The sequence below is a fragment of the Heliangelus exortis genome, chromosome 3 (genome assembly GCF_036169615.1).
Source record: "Heliangelus exortis chromosome 3, bHelExo1.hap1, whole genome shotgun sequence".
Classification (NCBI taxonomy): domain Eukaryota; kingdom Metazoa; phylum Chordata; class Aves; order Apodiformes; family Trochilidae; genus Heliangelus; species Heliangelus exortis.
In genome coordinates this window covers 80,015,974-80,033,449 of record NC_092424.1, presented here as the reverse complement: position 1 = coordinate 80,033,449, position 17,476 = coordinate 80,015,974, and the positions used below count along the sequence as shown (strand labels likewise).

Sequence of the window (17,476 nt, the reverse complement as noted above, 5' to 3'; positions counted from 1 at the left end):
GTATGTGGGTGTGTGCACACAGAAAAACACTTATTCAGCAGAAAATAGTGTGAGCTGAAAAGAACAGCACAGCATGAGACACCACGCTCCCCTGCATAACTGAGCATGCCAAGTTTCAGTTTTGTTCCACATGAAAAAGTTACTATGAATATCATTTGCTTGAGATACCTGTACCACTTCACACACAGAGAGAATATAAATTATTCTGCAGGGTGGATACAAATATATCTAGAGATTTGTAACGAGAAATGCATTTCTGTGATAGCCTTTATTTTGTAGTTTTGCTTGACAGTGCTTAGTATTTGTATGTGTCTTGAGTTTTGTTGCACATATTTCTACCTTAAGACATAAAATTGAATATATTACATTTACTTCATTACTGTCAAAGGCAGATATGGTAAATTAATACTTTACTCAAAGATGCTACAGCTCATCTGAGATAACAACTAGTACCTTATTACATGATTAGTAGAGGAGACCATCATTTTCTGATCAACAATGGAACAAAAAATGATACAACTAACACCTACACACGTTGTAAGTCCAAATTAAATTTTAAGACCTAGCTCTAAGCTTTCGTTTTGAAAGACTGACTCCACTTTCACATTTTCATACAATGTGTGAGCTACACGTACATTTCATATCTTCCCCCAATATTCAGTTTAAAAAAGCAACGTGCTTGAACTAAACAAGAAAGTCATCTGGATTTGATATGTAACAAGAACAGATTCAGGCTGTTAATTAATCATGACAAAGTACATGTACAACTTGTAGCTCAGGAAATATTTCTGTTACTAAGGAGGTGGAAAAAAAGACACGTATCTATGGTAGTTGCTCCAACAGCACTGAGCAAATCTGGAAACTGATTTAGCAACTCTTCCTGCTTAGAATAGCCAGAAATTTAGGAGCAGTTCCGGTAAAACAGGCTTGAAGAACATTACCAGAAAACAGCATATGCGCCAATATACTAAACACAGCAAAGAAAAAAATTGAAACTAAAGTCTTCAGAATGTTTCTTAAGAACTACTTTAATATAAGAACCATACCTGCTTTCATTTTTATGATAAGTTATTCACTTAATGACAATCTATTCTCTGTAGACGATGTAAGGACTTGGTCTGCATTTAAAGGAGTCAAGCAAATAGAAACTATGAGACAGGTATACTGCTCACTATTTTCAAATAGCCCTTTTTCAATAGTTCTCAAAATTCTTTCCACTTAGATTAAGCCACTAAAGGACAGCTAAAAGATCATTCCAATGATTTAACAATGCCTAGTACTGGTGTAAAAAATAAATGAGTTTGCAAGAATCATAGAATGGTTTAGGTTGGAAAGGACCTTCAAAGATCAGCTAGTCCAATCCCCTGCCACAGGTGGAGACAGCTTTCACTAGATCAGGTTGCTCCAAGCCATATCCACCTGATGCTGAACACTATCAGTGATGAACCTTCAAAGATGGTTTATAGCCAGGAATGAGACAAGCTCCAGAAGGAGGAAAGAGGTAACACAAAGAAGAAAGTTAGATGCAAACTACCTAAACTCTCTGTAAGACTGTCCTTGGAATCACCATTTTCAAAGAAACTAAAGAACTTGCTAGAGGCAGTTATCAGTTATTTCTGATGTAAAACCCACGTGAATACTTTGAAGCCACCTTACCTTGTGAATTCTCCGAACCAACACAGATGCAAAGAACCGCAGTGTGCCTCGAAGTTCATCCACTGAGGACTCATCATCAGTAATATTTCTGCAGAGTTGCATAGGATACCATGTAAGAAACCAAAAAAAAAAATACATTTATATTAATCCAACCACAATAGTTGGAATAAGAACATTCGGTGATGACCTTCAACTGGCATTAACTGAAATGCTACCAAGTTTGGTGAGATTAGGCAGTCTTCTATTCAAGTAAAATACACAACATTCCCACTACGTCTGAACACATAACAATGGATAAAGAAATATATCAGTAAACTGGAGTTACATACCAATTCCTGCTCTAAAACACTGTCTGTATGACAGACCAAGTAAAATCTAACTCAGCTTCCATACACATGAAAGTTCCCTTGTTCAGTAGTGTTTAGTGAAACTGAATTAGTATCAGCAAAGCCCTTGGAATGGGTGTTGCAAGCACATACCCCAGGTTAACATAGTCAAAATTGGATTTTCCATACTATCAGACCTTGGTTAATGTAAGATTTCAAATAATTTTCCTCTGTTTCAGTAGAAATCTGGCTTTGTTAACCTCTTTTGTTTAAGTTCTATTACAGAATTCATAATTCCTCATATAACTTTTAATGAAACAGGCACATGCCTTGTATTTCAGCTCACCCTCTTCCAACAGAAAACTTACACTGTTATTTTTTCAGCAAGTTTTAAATCTTAAGTGCTATTTAATATCAAAAGATTCTCTTTTTTAAATGCAACATTGGGCCTATTGGTCTAAACAGAGAGTGACATTTTCTAGAAAGGAAAAGAAAGCATAGCACAGGAAACCAATAATTGACAGAACATACTTTTTGAAAAACTTATCTACTTTTGACGTAACATGAAATATGAAGCCATCAACTGTTGAAAATAAAAAAAAAGCACAACACAAACAAAACACCGAGGACCTCAACCTATAGCCACTTAGCCACTTTAACATGGTTTCCACTCAGAAACAAAGAAATAAAGAAGAATTTTAAGAGATTCTCCAATCACTAGGTCAAAAGTATCACCTAAACCTAATATCTGGTTTGCTAGTTTCAGCCTGGTGCAATAAAGAATGTTCAGTGAAAAATCACAGTAAAAATACTTAATCATAGAATGGTTTGGGTTGGAAGGGACCTTAAAAATCATATAGTTCCAACCCCCCTGCATGGCCATGCATACCTCCACCAGATCAGATTGCTCAAGGCCCCATCCAACCTCACCTTCAACACTTCCAGGGAGGAGGCAGCCACAACTGCCTTGGGCAACCTGATTCAGTGTCTCACCACCCTCATAGGAAAGAATTTCTTCCTAATATCTAACCTAAACCTCCCCTCTTCAAGTTTTAAACTGTTTAAACATTTCCCCTTGTCCTCTTGCTACACACCCATGTAAAAAGCCCTACCCCAGCTTTCTTGCAGGCCCCCTCAGACATTGGGAAGTAGATTCAAGAAGAAAAATACCTAACTCCATGTCTTTTTTTTTGAAAATGACTGAAAATAGGAAATACACTTAGTTACAGAAACTGCAACTGAACTGAGTGGAGAAAGAGACCATAATACCCTTCCACAACATGCAACAGGAAGAATAAACTTCTATCTGCATTGAAGCATATCTGGACATTAAAGTATGACTAAAGATATTGGTAAAACAACATAATAGCTGAGTAATGACACAACAAAGAAAGTTACATTCTGCTTTAGCTAACAACCACACGTAAAAGCCATCACAGTTTTTGGTAATAAATGAGTTTTCATATGTTGTAAATTCAAATGTTACTTGCATTAAAAATAAACAAATAAATCAGTACAAGCAACAACTGAACATTTGAAAAATAAAGCTCTTATGCTTATAACATAATCTTACTTTTTTCAGCATTCACTTTTTTAAAAACACTGTGTTAGCCTGAGTTATACAGCATTCAAATGCATGTTGAGGATGAACTGCTAAGTACAGATACTGGTGACTTGACAGCCAAAGTGTGGCAACTAATTGCATGAAAAAGCCTCTCAAAGAAAACAAGTTGGCATAAGGAATACAACCATCCCCCAACAGCTAGGCATAGGCAGATAAGAATACTGTAGAGGAAGGTTTGGTTTGTTTTAAGATCAGCAGCTGACATTTTGGAAACAACATGGTTAGCAAATACCCACACACTGTCAAAAGAAGCCAAGAAATAAACAAACAAATTGTGTGAGTGTATTACTAGTATTTGACAGACAAGAAGATACATGAAGTAATTTGGACAAAAAAGTTGTTATTTTTATTAACACTTGGATAATCAGTATCTTGGCTTATTCTACTTGGACATGAGCTTATAATTATGTACTGTCATAATGTGCCACAGGTTTGCAGACATTCTTTAATCACCAGCAGACTAGAGACTGGTGAAAAAAAACATCAAGAACCTGTAAAATCTCAGCTCTCTAGTGACACACTGAAAGGTCCAAATAACTCACTTGGAACCATGTTAAGAATTGGCTGCACTTTTCCAGAATTGGAGGAAAAACTTAAAAACACAACTGTCAGTATAATGGGGAGATTAAGGCTCAGTCTGTTAATTGTAAACAGTTACTGAATCCAGTGTCTCAAAAGAGATCCACCCAACTGCTATTGCATGCAAAGTCTTAGGGGTTATACTGATAAATGAAAACCATGTACAAATACCAAAGTGATTTTTTTCCCCCCTGTGTGTCAGTTCATATATAATTTGGCCAACTTCTACCAAAAAGATCAAGTAAGCTGCAAGCTGATAAAACTGTAAAGTTATGGTTTTTAACTCAATAAAAATCCTGTGTTTTTCTTGTATTACTTGAACTTAAAAGGGAAGCAGCTCCATATAACACTCATTTTAGTCACTATCAAAGGAAAATGTTTTCATAGTAATTTATTACAAAAATGTGGCAATTACTGGATTCTAATATAATCTGGGAGAACTGGAGCTGCAGTAGCATTAATTGCAAAAACAATTCAGTAAGTATAGTGACTCATTCAAACTATAAACTTAAATTTTAAATTTAAAATGAGGTTGGTATAAGCAAGATTTTATGTAGTTTTATTCTAGAGCATAAGCAATAGACTCAGATCAGTATTGGGTAGCTCTGCAAACTTCAATTACTCACAACTATGCTCCATTCTTCTCATAGTTGAAAAAATACTTAACACAAACATTTAAATATAATCAATATAAATACTTGGAAAAATGCCAAACAAAAAATGCATATAGGTATAATCATCTATTTCAGTAGAGTTCACTGGACTTCAGGTACTAATCTTCATGTCCTCAAACTGATTCAAATCTAAGGGTGTTTGTCTTGAAATTTTAGCCTGATGATAAAATAATAACAAATTCTTACACAGTTTATTAATGAAAAAAACATAAACCATAGCTTTTCCCTGCTTATAGTACTTAGCTTCATATGCAATACCTCTATGATTTTATATTACAACATATATTTATGTTAAGCTGTCCTGGTTTCCAAGTGAGATACGTTGTGTTACCTCTCTAATGTCTAGACTGTGCAAAGCCAGTTAAATTTTTAAAATAATTAAATTAATAAAAATTAAATAAAAATTTTAAAACAAAAAAAAGAGAAGTAGTTTCTGCACAAATGCCACTCACTTCAAAGGGGGGCAACTAGCATAAGGAAGCATGCCCAGACTTTTTTGCAAGGGAAAGCAGCAAACTGTTCTACCAGCATAGTCTGGCCAAGTCTGAACTGCCTGCAAGAAGAGGCTGGGTGCAAAGGCTTCTGATTTACCTCTGTGAAAAGTTATACAAAGCCAGAGTGGTTTGTTAGCTCAGGAAAAACATGAGTCCCTTCTCTGGGGTGAGCTGAGCCATACAACCAGTGTAGGTGTGCCTCAGTAGGAAAAGTGCTCACTACCATGCTCTGTGACACAGAGCTCAGACAGCTGAACACAGACACAGTTCAGGCCTCCCTGAATGACTGTTGCTGGAAGTACAGGAAAGCATAGAAACTCCTGAATGTCTAGAGGTTATGAGACCAGAGCTGACACTATTAATGTTAAGCTGCAACCAGTAAGCCTTTCAGGACCGATTTCCTGCAGAATTACTCAAACACTACTACACCTTAGCTCACTGAACTTCCAGTCCTTCAGGTTCCTGGGAAGCTTACTGGCTCTGATCATCAGGATGAGCATTTACAGAGCTAGTTCAAGACCTGGAGAAGCAGACACACAAAAACAGGGATCATGCAGGAACTATGAGGAGAGGCTGAGGGAGCTGGGGGTGTTCAGCCTGGAGAAGAGGAGGCTCAGGGGAGACCTCATCACTCTTTACAACTCCCTGAAAGGAGGGGGTAGCCAGGGGGGGGTTGGTCTCTTTTCCCAGGCAACTCTCAGCAAGACAAGAGGGCACGGTCTCAAGTTGTGCCGGGGGAGGTTTAGGTTGGACATTAGAAAGAATTTCTTTACTGAGAGGGTGATCAGGCATTGGAATGGGCTGCCCAGGGAAGTAGTGGATTCTCCATCCCTGGAGATATTTTAAAAGAGACTGGATGTGGCACTCAGTGCCATGGTCTGGTAACTGCAGCGGTAGTGGATCAAGGGTTGGACTTGATGATCTCTGAGGTCCCTTCCAACCCAGCCAATTCTATGATTCTATGATCCATACAGCTCACCAGCAGGCAAGACATAGCAGGATCAAGGCTGGCTGGATCAATATCAAGTGTATTTTGCATTTCACTTCCATGAATATTACTAAGCCTGCCATACAATGTACTCCAGAATTCTACCATCTTGAGTGTCAGAGATATAAGTAATATGTGGAATCCAAGTTTCCTTGTCAGTCCAAAACAAAGACACTGAAGACACCTTCCACCAACCAAAAAATCCTATTTCATTTCAAATTGTGTAATACCGAAGATGGTTGTCTTATACTGGTTACTTTATCAATCAGCTCAAATGAACATCCTCTAGTTTTCTGTTTATGAAAGTTTAAAACTTTGTTTTCCAACTCCATCATTCACAATACATGGTGCTAAAGCTCCCTCTGCTGTTTGCATGAGCTGTTAAGTTTCATACTTCAATGTATTCATCACATAAAGATACATGGAAGACATGCAGATAATGGACACAGTAAAAAACAAATCTGGCAAAAAACTCTGCTCAGAAAAGTTTAGGCTCCAGAGAGATAGAAAAAAATATGGTGTACAGTAGAAGAAAGAAGTATTAATTTCTTTTAGCATAAAGCTGAACCTTTCTATCCAGTGAAAGTAACAAATTCTTAATTAAATCAAAATGTTGCTATAACACTGATGCCAGTGTGATAAATTAAGAATATTTTTGATAACTTCTCACACAGTACTTTAACATACATTTAACAGTACTTTAACAGTATATTTAACATATAAAGTTACGAGGCAAAAAGAAAATAAAATTAGCCATAGTCCTTCCTTTATATACTATTTTTAAATTATTTACACAGCACTACTGTATTCAGCTCAGTATAACCCCTCACAATCCTAAAACACAGCAAATCACAGACATGCTGCAAGAAGATGGTGACAACATGTATTCAAAATATCTTCTCTACTAATTAAAAGTGGAATTTTTGTTTTAAAAAATGTGAGTTATTAGAAAAATTACACAGATATATATGATCTAACAGTGGTTTTAGGATGAAATATGAATTTCAGAACCACCTCTATCATGCCTGAATTATTAAAAGATCAGCAATGTGATGAAACTGTGGCACTTAAAAGTATGCTTTATATTTTATTAAAGAAACTGTAATGTTTATTTGCAGGTGACTATTTCTTAAATGGCTTGACAGATATTTACAGCATTCAAAAAATAATAACTTTTAGGTAAAGCTCATACCTGTACCATGGATAAATAAAGTTTTCCAGCACCAACTCAAGCACCTGTGCAGAAAAGAGACAACCACACAACAAGACGAAGAGTTTAGTGTAAATCCTTGTTAGAAGGTTTAAAAAAATTATAAATTTCAAAACTCACAGAACATAATTCATACATGACAGAACTTTAGGTACAAATGCATATGTTGCAATCCTATTGCGAGATCAACCATTTTGCATAATAATCAGCAGTTTGGGCAAATAGCAACAAAATGATGGTTTCACAGAATGTTACAGGTTGGAAGGAAACTCTGGACATCACCTAGTCCAACCCCCCCACCAGAGCAGGTTCATGCAGAGTAGGTTGCACAGGATGGCATCCAGGCAGGTTTTGAGTACCTCCAGAGAAAGCAGCTCCACCACCCCTCTGGGCAGCCGTTCCAGTGCTCCCTTACACTGACAGTAAACAAGTTTTCCCTTATGCTTCAGCTGAACCTCCTGAGTTCCAGTTTGTGACCACTGCCTCTTGTCCTGTCACCGAACACGACTGAAAAGAGCCTGGTCTCATCCTCCTGACACCCACCCTTTACATATTAATATGCACTGATGAGATCCTCCCTCAGTCTTCTCTTCTCCAGACCCAGCTCCCTCAGCCTCTCCTCGCCTGGTCCATGTTCCACCCCCTTGTGGTTCTGTGCTGGACTCTCTCCAGCAGTTCCTCATCCTTCTGGAGAGCCAGAACTGGATGCAGTACTCCCAATTCAGCCTCAGCAGGGCAGAGTAGAGAGGGAGAGTAACCCCCCTCGACCTGCTTGCCACACTCTCTTGATGCACCCCAGGATGACACTGGCCTTCTTGGCCACAAGGGCACACGGCTGGTTCACGGCCATCCTCTTGCCCACCAGGACTCCCAGGTCTTTCTCCTGGGAGAGAACTGCTTTCTAGCAGGTCAGCCTGTACTGATGCTGAGTTTTCCGAGGGGTTTTTCCTCCTTAGATGCAGTACCCTACACTTCCCCTTGCTGAAGCTCTCTGCACTTCTGCTGTGTTGCTGATGGACAGGTAAGCAAAATGTCATGGTCCCCACAAAAATCTTGTATTTGCATTAAAAGTGAAGTAGAAAGGTGTGGGGAGACAACAACAGATGCTCTACTTCCCAGGCCAGAAAAGACCAAGAAATCCCAGAGAATCTTCTTTGGATGTTAATAGTCAGTAAATAACAGAAAGATCACACCCAGCTCCAGCTAGTAAACACACACCATTGGCCTTAAAAACAGCAGACCTGACTACCCAAAACAATTTCCCCGATGCCTTTTCCATAGCAGTGCCAGTCTATAGACAACCAATTTACTCCACAGAAATCTCAATCTAGCAGGTGTTGGGACATTATTTTTGTTAATGCAGAGTTTCTAACAAAATAAGCCTCTTCAGGGCTCAAACCACAGGCTCAAAAGATGCAAAGGCTTGCAGAAAAATCTATACGGTGCAACTGTGTGTTAAAAGATCCCTTTTCTTTCTTTCTCCATTTTTGCTGTATGCATCTCCATCAAGAGCAATGACAGCAGACCATCTTCCACTTGGAGTAGGAAATGCACTTGGAGAACTTTCAAGCAGAAGGCAGTGTACTCAAAGGGAGTACAATGCACTTGCTCTTGCAAGAGCTTTCTTCATCCATGCTGCTACTTCAGAACTGGAAACCTGTCCATAAGGCATGTGTCACTGCAATTTCAGTTCACCAGCTGCTACCATAACTTGTTGGCACCCTTTCTGCCTACAGTTCAGAGGCTTCTAAAGCCACTAGAAGAATAATCTCCAGCAGTGAGAGAGCTCCTTCTTACTGCTAGCTAAACCAAATGTTCATGGTTTTGAGAATCATCTTCCTGTGGTTATTAAATCAGCAAGGAAAGAAGGAAAGGTGCAAGACCTTAAGAGTCCTCCCATGCTTGTAGTAACTTGAACCATTTCACACTTCCCAGTCTTTCTCTCACTATCTCCTGTTTCCACAGCCACATTGTATGGGAGGGCCCATATAGTAATAATTCCACAGGACAATGCCATGCAGACAATCCCACTAGCCAAAGACCCAGAGGCAATATGCACAGAGACAGAAAACTAACTCAAAATACACTTGAAGTCCATGTGCTGCTGGTCCTGAGTCAGTGGTCAAGAGTTCTACCAGACCTCAGGTTCTCAGCATGGTTTAACATAAACTTTAACATAACATAAAATGCCTTTATACTGGCATTTTAACATAAAATGCCTTGATACTGGACACATAGAAAACAATCCCTGTTTACATATTTACTACACACGTGGCATGGCAGAGGCAGTTACATATGATGCTCATTGCACAGAGGCACTGTACTGAAGCTAAGAGACAGCTACAGTCTGACATCATGATTACTGCAAAATACAAGCACCAGAGGAATAACAGGCAATTAACTGACTGCCTGTAACTGGAGTTCAAGATGTACAGTCCATCCAGTCTTCCCCTGAGTTCTGTGAGAAGTGAGACTACACCAGTGTGATTCCCTAAGTCAGAAAAAAACCTGTCACATCATTCACTGCACTTCTGTCAAGCACTAGGAAAGCAGGACACATACCCACTGCCATTCCACCACCACCACCACCATTATTCAAGCTCAATTGCTGGTACTACACACACACATGCCAACAGAATAGACAGGACATCTCCAAGAGTGACAGCTAATGATAATACTTTACAGAAAAAGAAGTTGCTTATTCTTCAGTTTTGAATGCAAATTATGAGTAATTTCACTTAAACCCAGTTTCACCTAAACTTTTCCAGCATTTTGCAAAACGAGTGGTTCTACTACATGTGAGCAGCTTGAATTGGAAAAAGATTAACAGTGTAAAAAACTAAATGCAGCAGGTATCAATACAGGAGTTTTCTGTGGGCTGCCACAGAACAGAGCCCAATTGTCAGGAGGAGGAACTGTAGAGCTGAATGATCTAGTGGCAGATCAGAAATACCAAGGCAAACTGGATTGGAAAGGAGCAAGGAGACAGCTACAGTCTGACATCATGATTACTGCAAAATACAAGCACCAGAGGAATAACAGGCAATTAACTGATAACCAAACCACAAAAAGAATTGGAAAAAGTCTTAAAAGAGCATACAACTATTCCCTGAACAAGTGATTCACAATAAGAAAGCATGCAGGCTGCTACAAGAGTTCTTCCTGACAAGAAGCATGCTTAGACAGTAACTGGTTTCTTGTCACACATTTGTCCATTTCTCACTTTTAAGGAAAAGAAAAAAAAAAGATAATAATCTGATCCCATAATCAAGAAACTGAAAATTTAAGAATTAAGAAAAAAGTTTCTGAGATCAACATACAGCACCTTGGCCTATTAAGGCATTATGCTTTCAGGATGCTGATCATGTAGCTGAGCAAAAAAAAAAACCACATAGCAAAAAAAGAGATTGTAGGGAAAGATCAAAGTTCATTCACTGAATAGTATAATTAAATTCTCTTTTATACAATCTGTAACAGCTGAAATTATATACAACATAAAACTGACCAGCAGATCCTACATCCTAATGAACAAAACATTGGGGAAAATAACATAAACCACAATGGATTAGAAATTTGAAACAGAATTATAAAAAATAGGTACTGCACTACTTTTGTGCAGAATGCAGCCCGAACTATCAAATACTGATAGACAGTTTAGAGTTCAACTATAATAATAAACATAAATGAAAAGGGGAGGAAAGTCCAAGAACAGATTTTTCTTACTGTTCTAAACCATGCACAGCGGCTAGAAAACGAAAATAATGCTGCAAAAGATTAAGAATTTGTGAAGTGAGACAAACTGTTATTGCAATCCAAGAAGGCAAAATCCATACTTGTGATTAAAAATTAGATTTTTTTTTTCTGATTCAAGTGTGCACTACGTTAATTCTCTAAGCACGTGAAATCAGAAACATTTGGAAATTAGAACATACTAAAATTCCTTAACCTGCAAAGGAAGAGCTAGGAAAACTAATCCAGAATTTTAAAATTTTAAAATAATCCCAGAATTATTTCAGGTATTTGAAGAAATTTCTTTTCAGAAGCAGGGTGCACTCTGCACTCCTTTAGAACCTCATTAATCTTAATTTGGTTATCACTGTATCAGTTTCTCTCTAATGTATGAGCAGACCACAAAAGAAAATAAGAGCAGTCTCTTCTTCCAGCCAGGCTATCCAGTTCCAAGCACACACTACGTGCTGCATCCCCAGAGCACTTGATCAAGAGGAATATAGTAGGGACAGAATCCCTGCTACCCTTTTAACCAGCACGGAAGAGCTGCAATGGGGAACAATGCTATGAGATTTCTCATTCCAAACAGTACCCTTCATGGGAGAAAAAGATGGCTCAAACAGATGATGACTCTGGCTCTGTGCCCCAGGAAGGCACGGAACTTGGGTCTGGCACTTCCCTCAACTTAAGCACACAAAAAAGAAAGGAATAAGAAACATGGCAGAGACATACTAAAGCCATAGCTATCCTGCTAAAAAAAAAAAAAAAAAGCAGGGACAGGGACATGCCACTGGAGCAAAAAGAAAGCACAAAGAACAGCCCACACTATTCTGATAAATCAGAACTACAGCGACAGCAATCAAATAGAAAATGCTCATGTGTATGAACACATTTTAAATATCAGCCTTAGAAGATAACTCCTATGTACTTGTATCTCTGACAAAGAATATTCTACAAACAACTTTTTTGCCATTAAGTACCCATCTAAGAGAAACAGGAAATTTCTAGCTCTTCTACATTTACAACATCCTTTGGTAAACTGTCACAGCTGTTTGCTGCCCAAAATTCGGAAGAAAAAAAAATTACATGCAAGTAACCAATCATTTTACATTCTATTAATTAAACAAGAGGTTAATGATAGTCTATTTGAATTATATTCAAAAATACAACCGGGCCTAAACTTATTCAGAAAATCATTTTAATAGATTAAGTAATTTTAAATCAATAAAAATTTTAATTCTGAAGTTACAGAGGAAGTCACTAAATTAAACCAAAGGAAGTCAACAGCTTATTTTCTATGTTTTTTTAAAAAAAATTCCTTGACTGTTCATCCCCCCCTTCCATTAAGGTTTTCATTCTTTTGCCACTTCTGCTATGGGACATGCCCAGGACAGCCTCACACACAGCTGACACCACATCTGACACACATCTTGCATCACAAACTCAGCTTTCACTTCAGATACCACATTGTTACAAGCAGGAATATTCTCACTTCTGACACGTCAAATGGTCATCCTCTTACCACAGAACTCCAAAGTCTGATTTCTAAATAAATGCAAATTACATTCTCTAAGAGCCTGCATATTTTCCTGTCTTTGAACAAGGACAAAAAGTATCTAATTTAGCTGCCAAAGAATTCCATCAATTACCTATCAGGGGAAATAAATAAAATAAAAAAAAAAGCAAACTCCTATAAAAATAGCTCTTCAGATAGCTCTTTAGAAAGAGAACAAAACAAAATTTGATTTACAGCCTTATTAAAAACAGTTATCCACGCTATTCTTTTAATAAATCCACTAAGTTATTTTTTAGACAGATTTTGTTATAGCTTTGTATGACGATTTTAAAAAGCTACTATCACCCTTTAACTTTTCAAGAAGCAGAAGTGTTCAATTATAACTGTTCTTTACCACGTACTTCCCAATTTACACAGATGTTTACTCTATGTTCTGGGCACACTACCACACCAGCAGTCAGATCTGTCTTAACAAGTAGGGCATCCTCCTCCCTGCTCCTGGCAGGTGGTTTTTTTCTATTTGACTTTGACAGGAACAAGTTTTACATAAACAGGAAGTGCATCTGAACTGTCTACAGACCCAAAAGGCATAAAAGATACGTAGTAAAAACTCTGGATTTCAAGGTACTAAAGAAATGAAGCAGCAATTACCTCTGAAAGTGATGCATCAACCTTGGAAGACACTTTCAGATCCAGCCATGGCTGATAGTTTTCCAGAAGCAAAGTAGGTCTGTAGAAGAGCAAGGAAAAGATGATTTAACAATATTTAGAATTTTCCTACCGTTTTGTGCAAAATGTAAGAAATGCTAAAGTAATGGGTGCCATGCAGTCAATTTACCTGTGCCTCTTGCATTTGACCTTGCCACATACAGCACAGCTGTGACCGTGGGGGAATAGCTCTGGTAACTCTAACTGCTAAGAGAAGATATTTGGACAAGTTTACATTCTTCAGGATGATAACTCTCTTAATATACTGATACATTCATTCACTTCCTTTTAGAGTATGCAATTACAGAGAACTAAACAGGATAAAGACAAGTTGTTCTTCCAGCAAAGGAAAACAAGGTAACAAGGCATGGTATGAGAAACAACTGAACCAAACAGAAAAATCACTTTCATTAAAACTAAGTTTGAGATACCCTTTCACATGTCCAGCTATCTCCCTGTACATCAGCTGGTCCAGTTAACTTGCCCTACTCATAGCCTTGAACAACTGTAATTATGTTTTTGCCCTATGAAAACCTGTATTAAGTCATTTAAAGTTAAAACCCTGCGATTTTCTCTGTGAATCTTTTTTCTTTGAAACGAAGTATCACTTAGAGAAGTTTAACTACAATTCTCAAAGAAGACTTAGCAGCGGCTTACCAAAGGAAGAGCATCTTTAGAAAACAAAAAGCCACAACAAAAACAAGAAACAACTAAATAATGTCTCAACTACTTGAAATTCAACTGCCAAAAGTAAAAAACGGGTGGAGAAGAAAATAACGTCCACAAACACCCCCAAACACTGGCTTTACAGTCACATGCAGATCTGATGGGACTGTGCAGAAAATGTATGAAGTGTCCAAGTCTTAATCACTGCATCCTTGCTACAAAGCACCCACTGATGGGTGGGAAAGTGCTGTACTGATGGGCAGTATTTCTGAAAGCACCTAGAATTACACAAGGACTGACACCCGACATAAACTCTTCCCAAATTTAAAGAAAGACAACACGAGAACGTTAACTGACGTCTTTACCTTCGGGTTATATTTTATTGTAAAAAGAATATTGGGCAAGAGAGAATCCGGTCCCAGTGAATAGTAGAAGGTGACAACACCAGCCACAAACGACCAGAAGATCATTAAAACGTGAAGATACCTTACAAACAAACAGGAAGGAAATATTACACCGTGACAGCGCTACACCGGGACGGGACCGGCCCGACCCAGCCCGGCCCGGCTCCCCCGCCCCACCTTACCCCACCCCTCTTTCCGTGAGCGGGCCCGGTTACCGGTTGAGGAGGAGGGTGGCGGCGCCCAGCCCCAAAAGGAGACAGCAGAAGAGCGGGTACTGCCGGCAGGTTTCCCGCAGCACCTCGGCGCCCCTCGCTCGCTGCCTCAGCCACTGCCCGACCGCCCGTACCCACCCCCACCCCCCCATGGCCGCCGCCGCCTCATCCCGGCGCGGGGCCAACGCGACCGCCGGGGCAAGGGAGGCCGCGCCGCTTCCGGTCCTGACCGGCGGCACGTGACGGGGGGACACGTGACAGGGGACGTTCCTCTTCCTCCTCCTCCTCCTCCTCCCACCCCGGCGTCAGGGGGCCGCCATCTTGTGGCAGGGTGGGCGGCCCGAGGGGGTGGGGGTGGTGGTGGTGGGAGGTGGGTGAGGCGCCCCCGGACCCGCGGGCCTAAAGCGCGATGCGGCTGCCGGGCCGGGTGCTCCCGCCTCTCCCTTTTTCCGCCTCTCCGCAGCTCGGGGAGAGGCGAGGAGGGCTGAGGACGCTGGGCCGGAGCGGAGAAGGCGGCGGACGGCTCCGGGCCGCGGCGAGCCTCAGGCCGGCTGAAGGCTGAACGCACGGAGGCCTGCGGGTGCCTCAGCCCGGCTGCGGCGGCCGGGCGGGAGGAACGGAGGTGGGCCAGGCGGCTGCTGGCCTCGCCGCAGCGACTCGGGACGTGGCGACGGCTGGCGAGGGAGAAGCGGCCGGAAAGGCGGCCACGGGCCGCGGTTCTCCGAGGGGAAAAGGAGCGGAGCAAGACCGAGCTGCCAAGCCGAGTGGAGCTTGGTGGGATCTGGGGGAGCACCCTGCTCCCCGAGAAGAACCTGCCAGCAACCCTCCGGTGACGCGCCCGGATGGCATTTAGGGCTCTGCTGTATAACATGGTGTGCTAAGCTCTGTAAATAGATGTCTGATGACAGAAAGCTGACCTAGTTATAAATACTTAGGTTCTGGACAACAGGGGCTCCTAGTGCCGAGAGCCAGAAACTGCTACAGCTGATTAAATGCTCTATATTTAGATGACGACTGAACTTAATTTAGTGACTGAGACACTTAACACATCTCTCAAAACTTCGTAATTGCTTGTACAGAAAAGGAACAGGGTAGGGCAAAGGTAACAGACCCTCCTTAACATCAGTAAGTATACAAGATTAAGACACTGAAAATACACTAATTCTGGAATGTTATTTATTGCTCTTGAGAACGATTTAAAGCAAACTTCGCATAAATAACTGCCTTTAGGTACAGTTTCAGTTACCAGCTTTCAAACTCTATGATTTCAGCCACTCTCTAGTTATTCAGCCTCATGAAGTTCAAATTTATGGCATTACAGGTTGTGGGAAAATTAGTTCATGGGATAAAACAGAAATGCTTAAACAACTTCTGGGAAATCTGAACTGATGAGGGGGCTTCCAGATTGCAAATACAGAAAAGATCTGCTCAAGGAGAGACGTCTGCTTTTGAGTTGTTTCAAGAAGTTAGTTGCCTTTTATATACATTTGAACTAGCTCCACACAGGCACATTTGGGCAAAGGATGAAACACTTTTGTAAAGAACACCCGTGCAAATATTCAGTGAAAACCCTGCTAGTACTCTGTTGAGGACGAGTCAGTATCTAGGAATCAAAAGCTGAAAATAATTTTCAGACTTTTCTCTCAGATGTTTGTCATTTTATGCAGCACTTCCCTTGACCTCCAGAGCAGGTGAAAGGCTGCAGTTTGACTTCAGTATGTTGACCTTTCTCAGAGAGCTTGGCAAAAGCCCAGGGTCAGCTTGAATTTCTTTTAAGAGCATCTGCACAGTATTACTTTGTGTCAGTCCACATGTTTTCTATTAGGAAAAAAACAAACATATATGGTGCATACTGAAGAAATCCCTATTCAGAAGAAATAAATTTTCCTCACAAGATTCTTTTTTGCTACCCATTTACTTTATCCTTAGTTATATTGCTTGTGATTTTTAGTCATCTGGCAAAGTTTTTTAATAAGGAATAACTTTATTAAATCTGCAATTCTTAAAATATTTCATAAAGATACCCCAGCATCACGTATTTGTAACAAGGAAGCAACTTTGCAAAGCAGTCCAGCAGGAACACAAATCAGTCTTCTTCCATTTCTCTTCTCTACTCTGTGTAAAATTCCTTTGATTTGAAGCTTCATTGTTCAGGGCTACGTTTATTTAGTGTAAAATTGCCATATTCACATTTGGCACATTATCATCTGGGAAGCTGTTTCATTTCCTTTGATCCACAGCCTTACAGTCTGCTGGGCAGACCCTACAACAACCCGCTGGATCCCATCCTTGCTTGGCCAGAGGCAGCAGGATCAGCAATGCCCACCACCCTCCTCTGCATCCCTTCCCCCTGCAACTACTCAAACTGCTCTGCTACATTGAAAGACATTTTGCAACATAACTATGGAAGAACAAAAGTGAAATAGTGTCAACACTCAGCTTTTTCGAAATCCTGTGTAGAACTTTATCCATTCCCCAGCAACAAGAAGTCTTTATCTTCTCATGTAGATTGTTAGGACGATTCTCTGGTTAACTTGGGGAGCTGAAAGGGAGAGCAAGCATTTGGAGATGGGCTCTGAAGGAATGGGGGCAGGACTGTTGCTCTGGAAAGCTAGATTTTATTTTAATATTTAGGATGTTAGAGGATCTTTCAGTGATCATACTTCCTGCAAAGTCCGTTGTCTGTATTT

At 40.1% G+C, this 17,476-nt stretch overlaps 1 protein-coding gene across 7 annotated transcripts in view; it reads right to left on the bottom strand.

Moving 5' to 3' along the window:
- Positions 1-17,476, bottom strand: part of SNX14 (sorting nexin 14) — a 219,780-nt gene that overhangs the window by 37,221 nt on the left and 165,083 nt on the right. The window contains exons 1-6 of one of the 7 annotated variants that reach the window (XM_071741386.1): positions 14,790-15,008; positions 14,536-14,656; positions 13,635-13,711; positions 13,448-13,526; positions 7,534-7,577; positions 1,657-1,744 (exon numbers count right to left, since the gene is read on the bottom strand). The exons of 1 other annotated variant lie outside the window; for it this stretch is intronic. In XM_071741386.1, the coding sequence (XP_071597487.1) occupies positions 1,657-1,744; positions 7,534-7,577; positions 13,448-13,526; positions 13,635-13,711; positions 14,536-14,656; positions 14,790-14,938 (558 nt within the window). In that variant the 5' untranslated portion in view covers positions 14,939-15,008. Of the gene's footprint in view, positions 1-1,656; positions 1,745-7,533; positions 7,578-13,447; positions 13,527-13,634; positions 13,712-14,535; positions 14,657-14,789; positions 15,009-17,476 lie in introns of those variants that run through there. 5 more of the 7 variants (XM_071741388.1, XM_071741387.1, XM_071741391.1 and 2 more) reach the window with 5 other exon arrangements.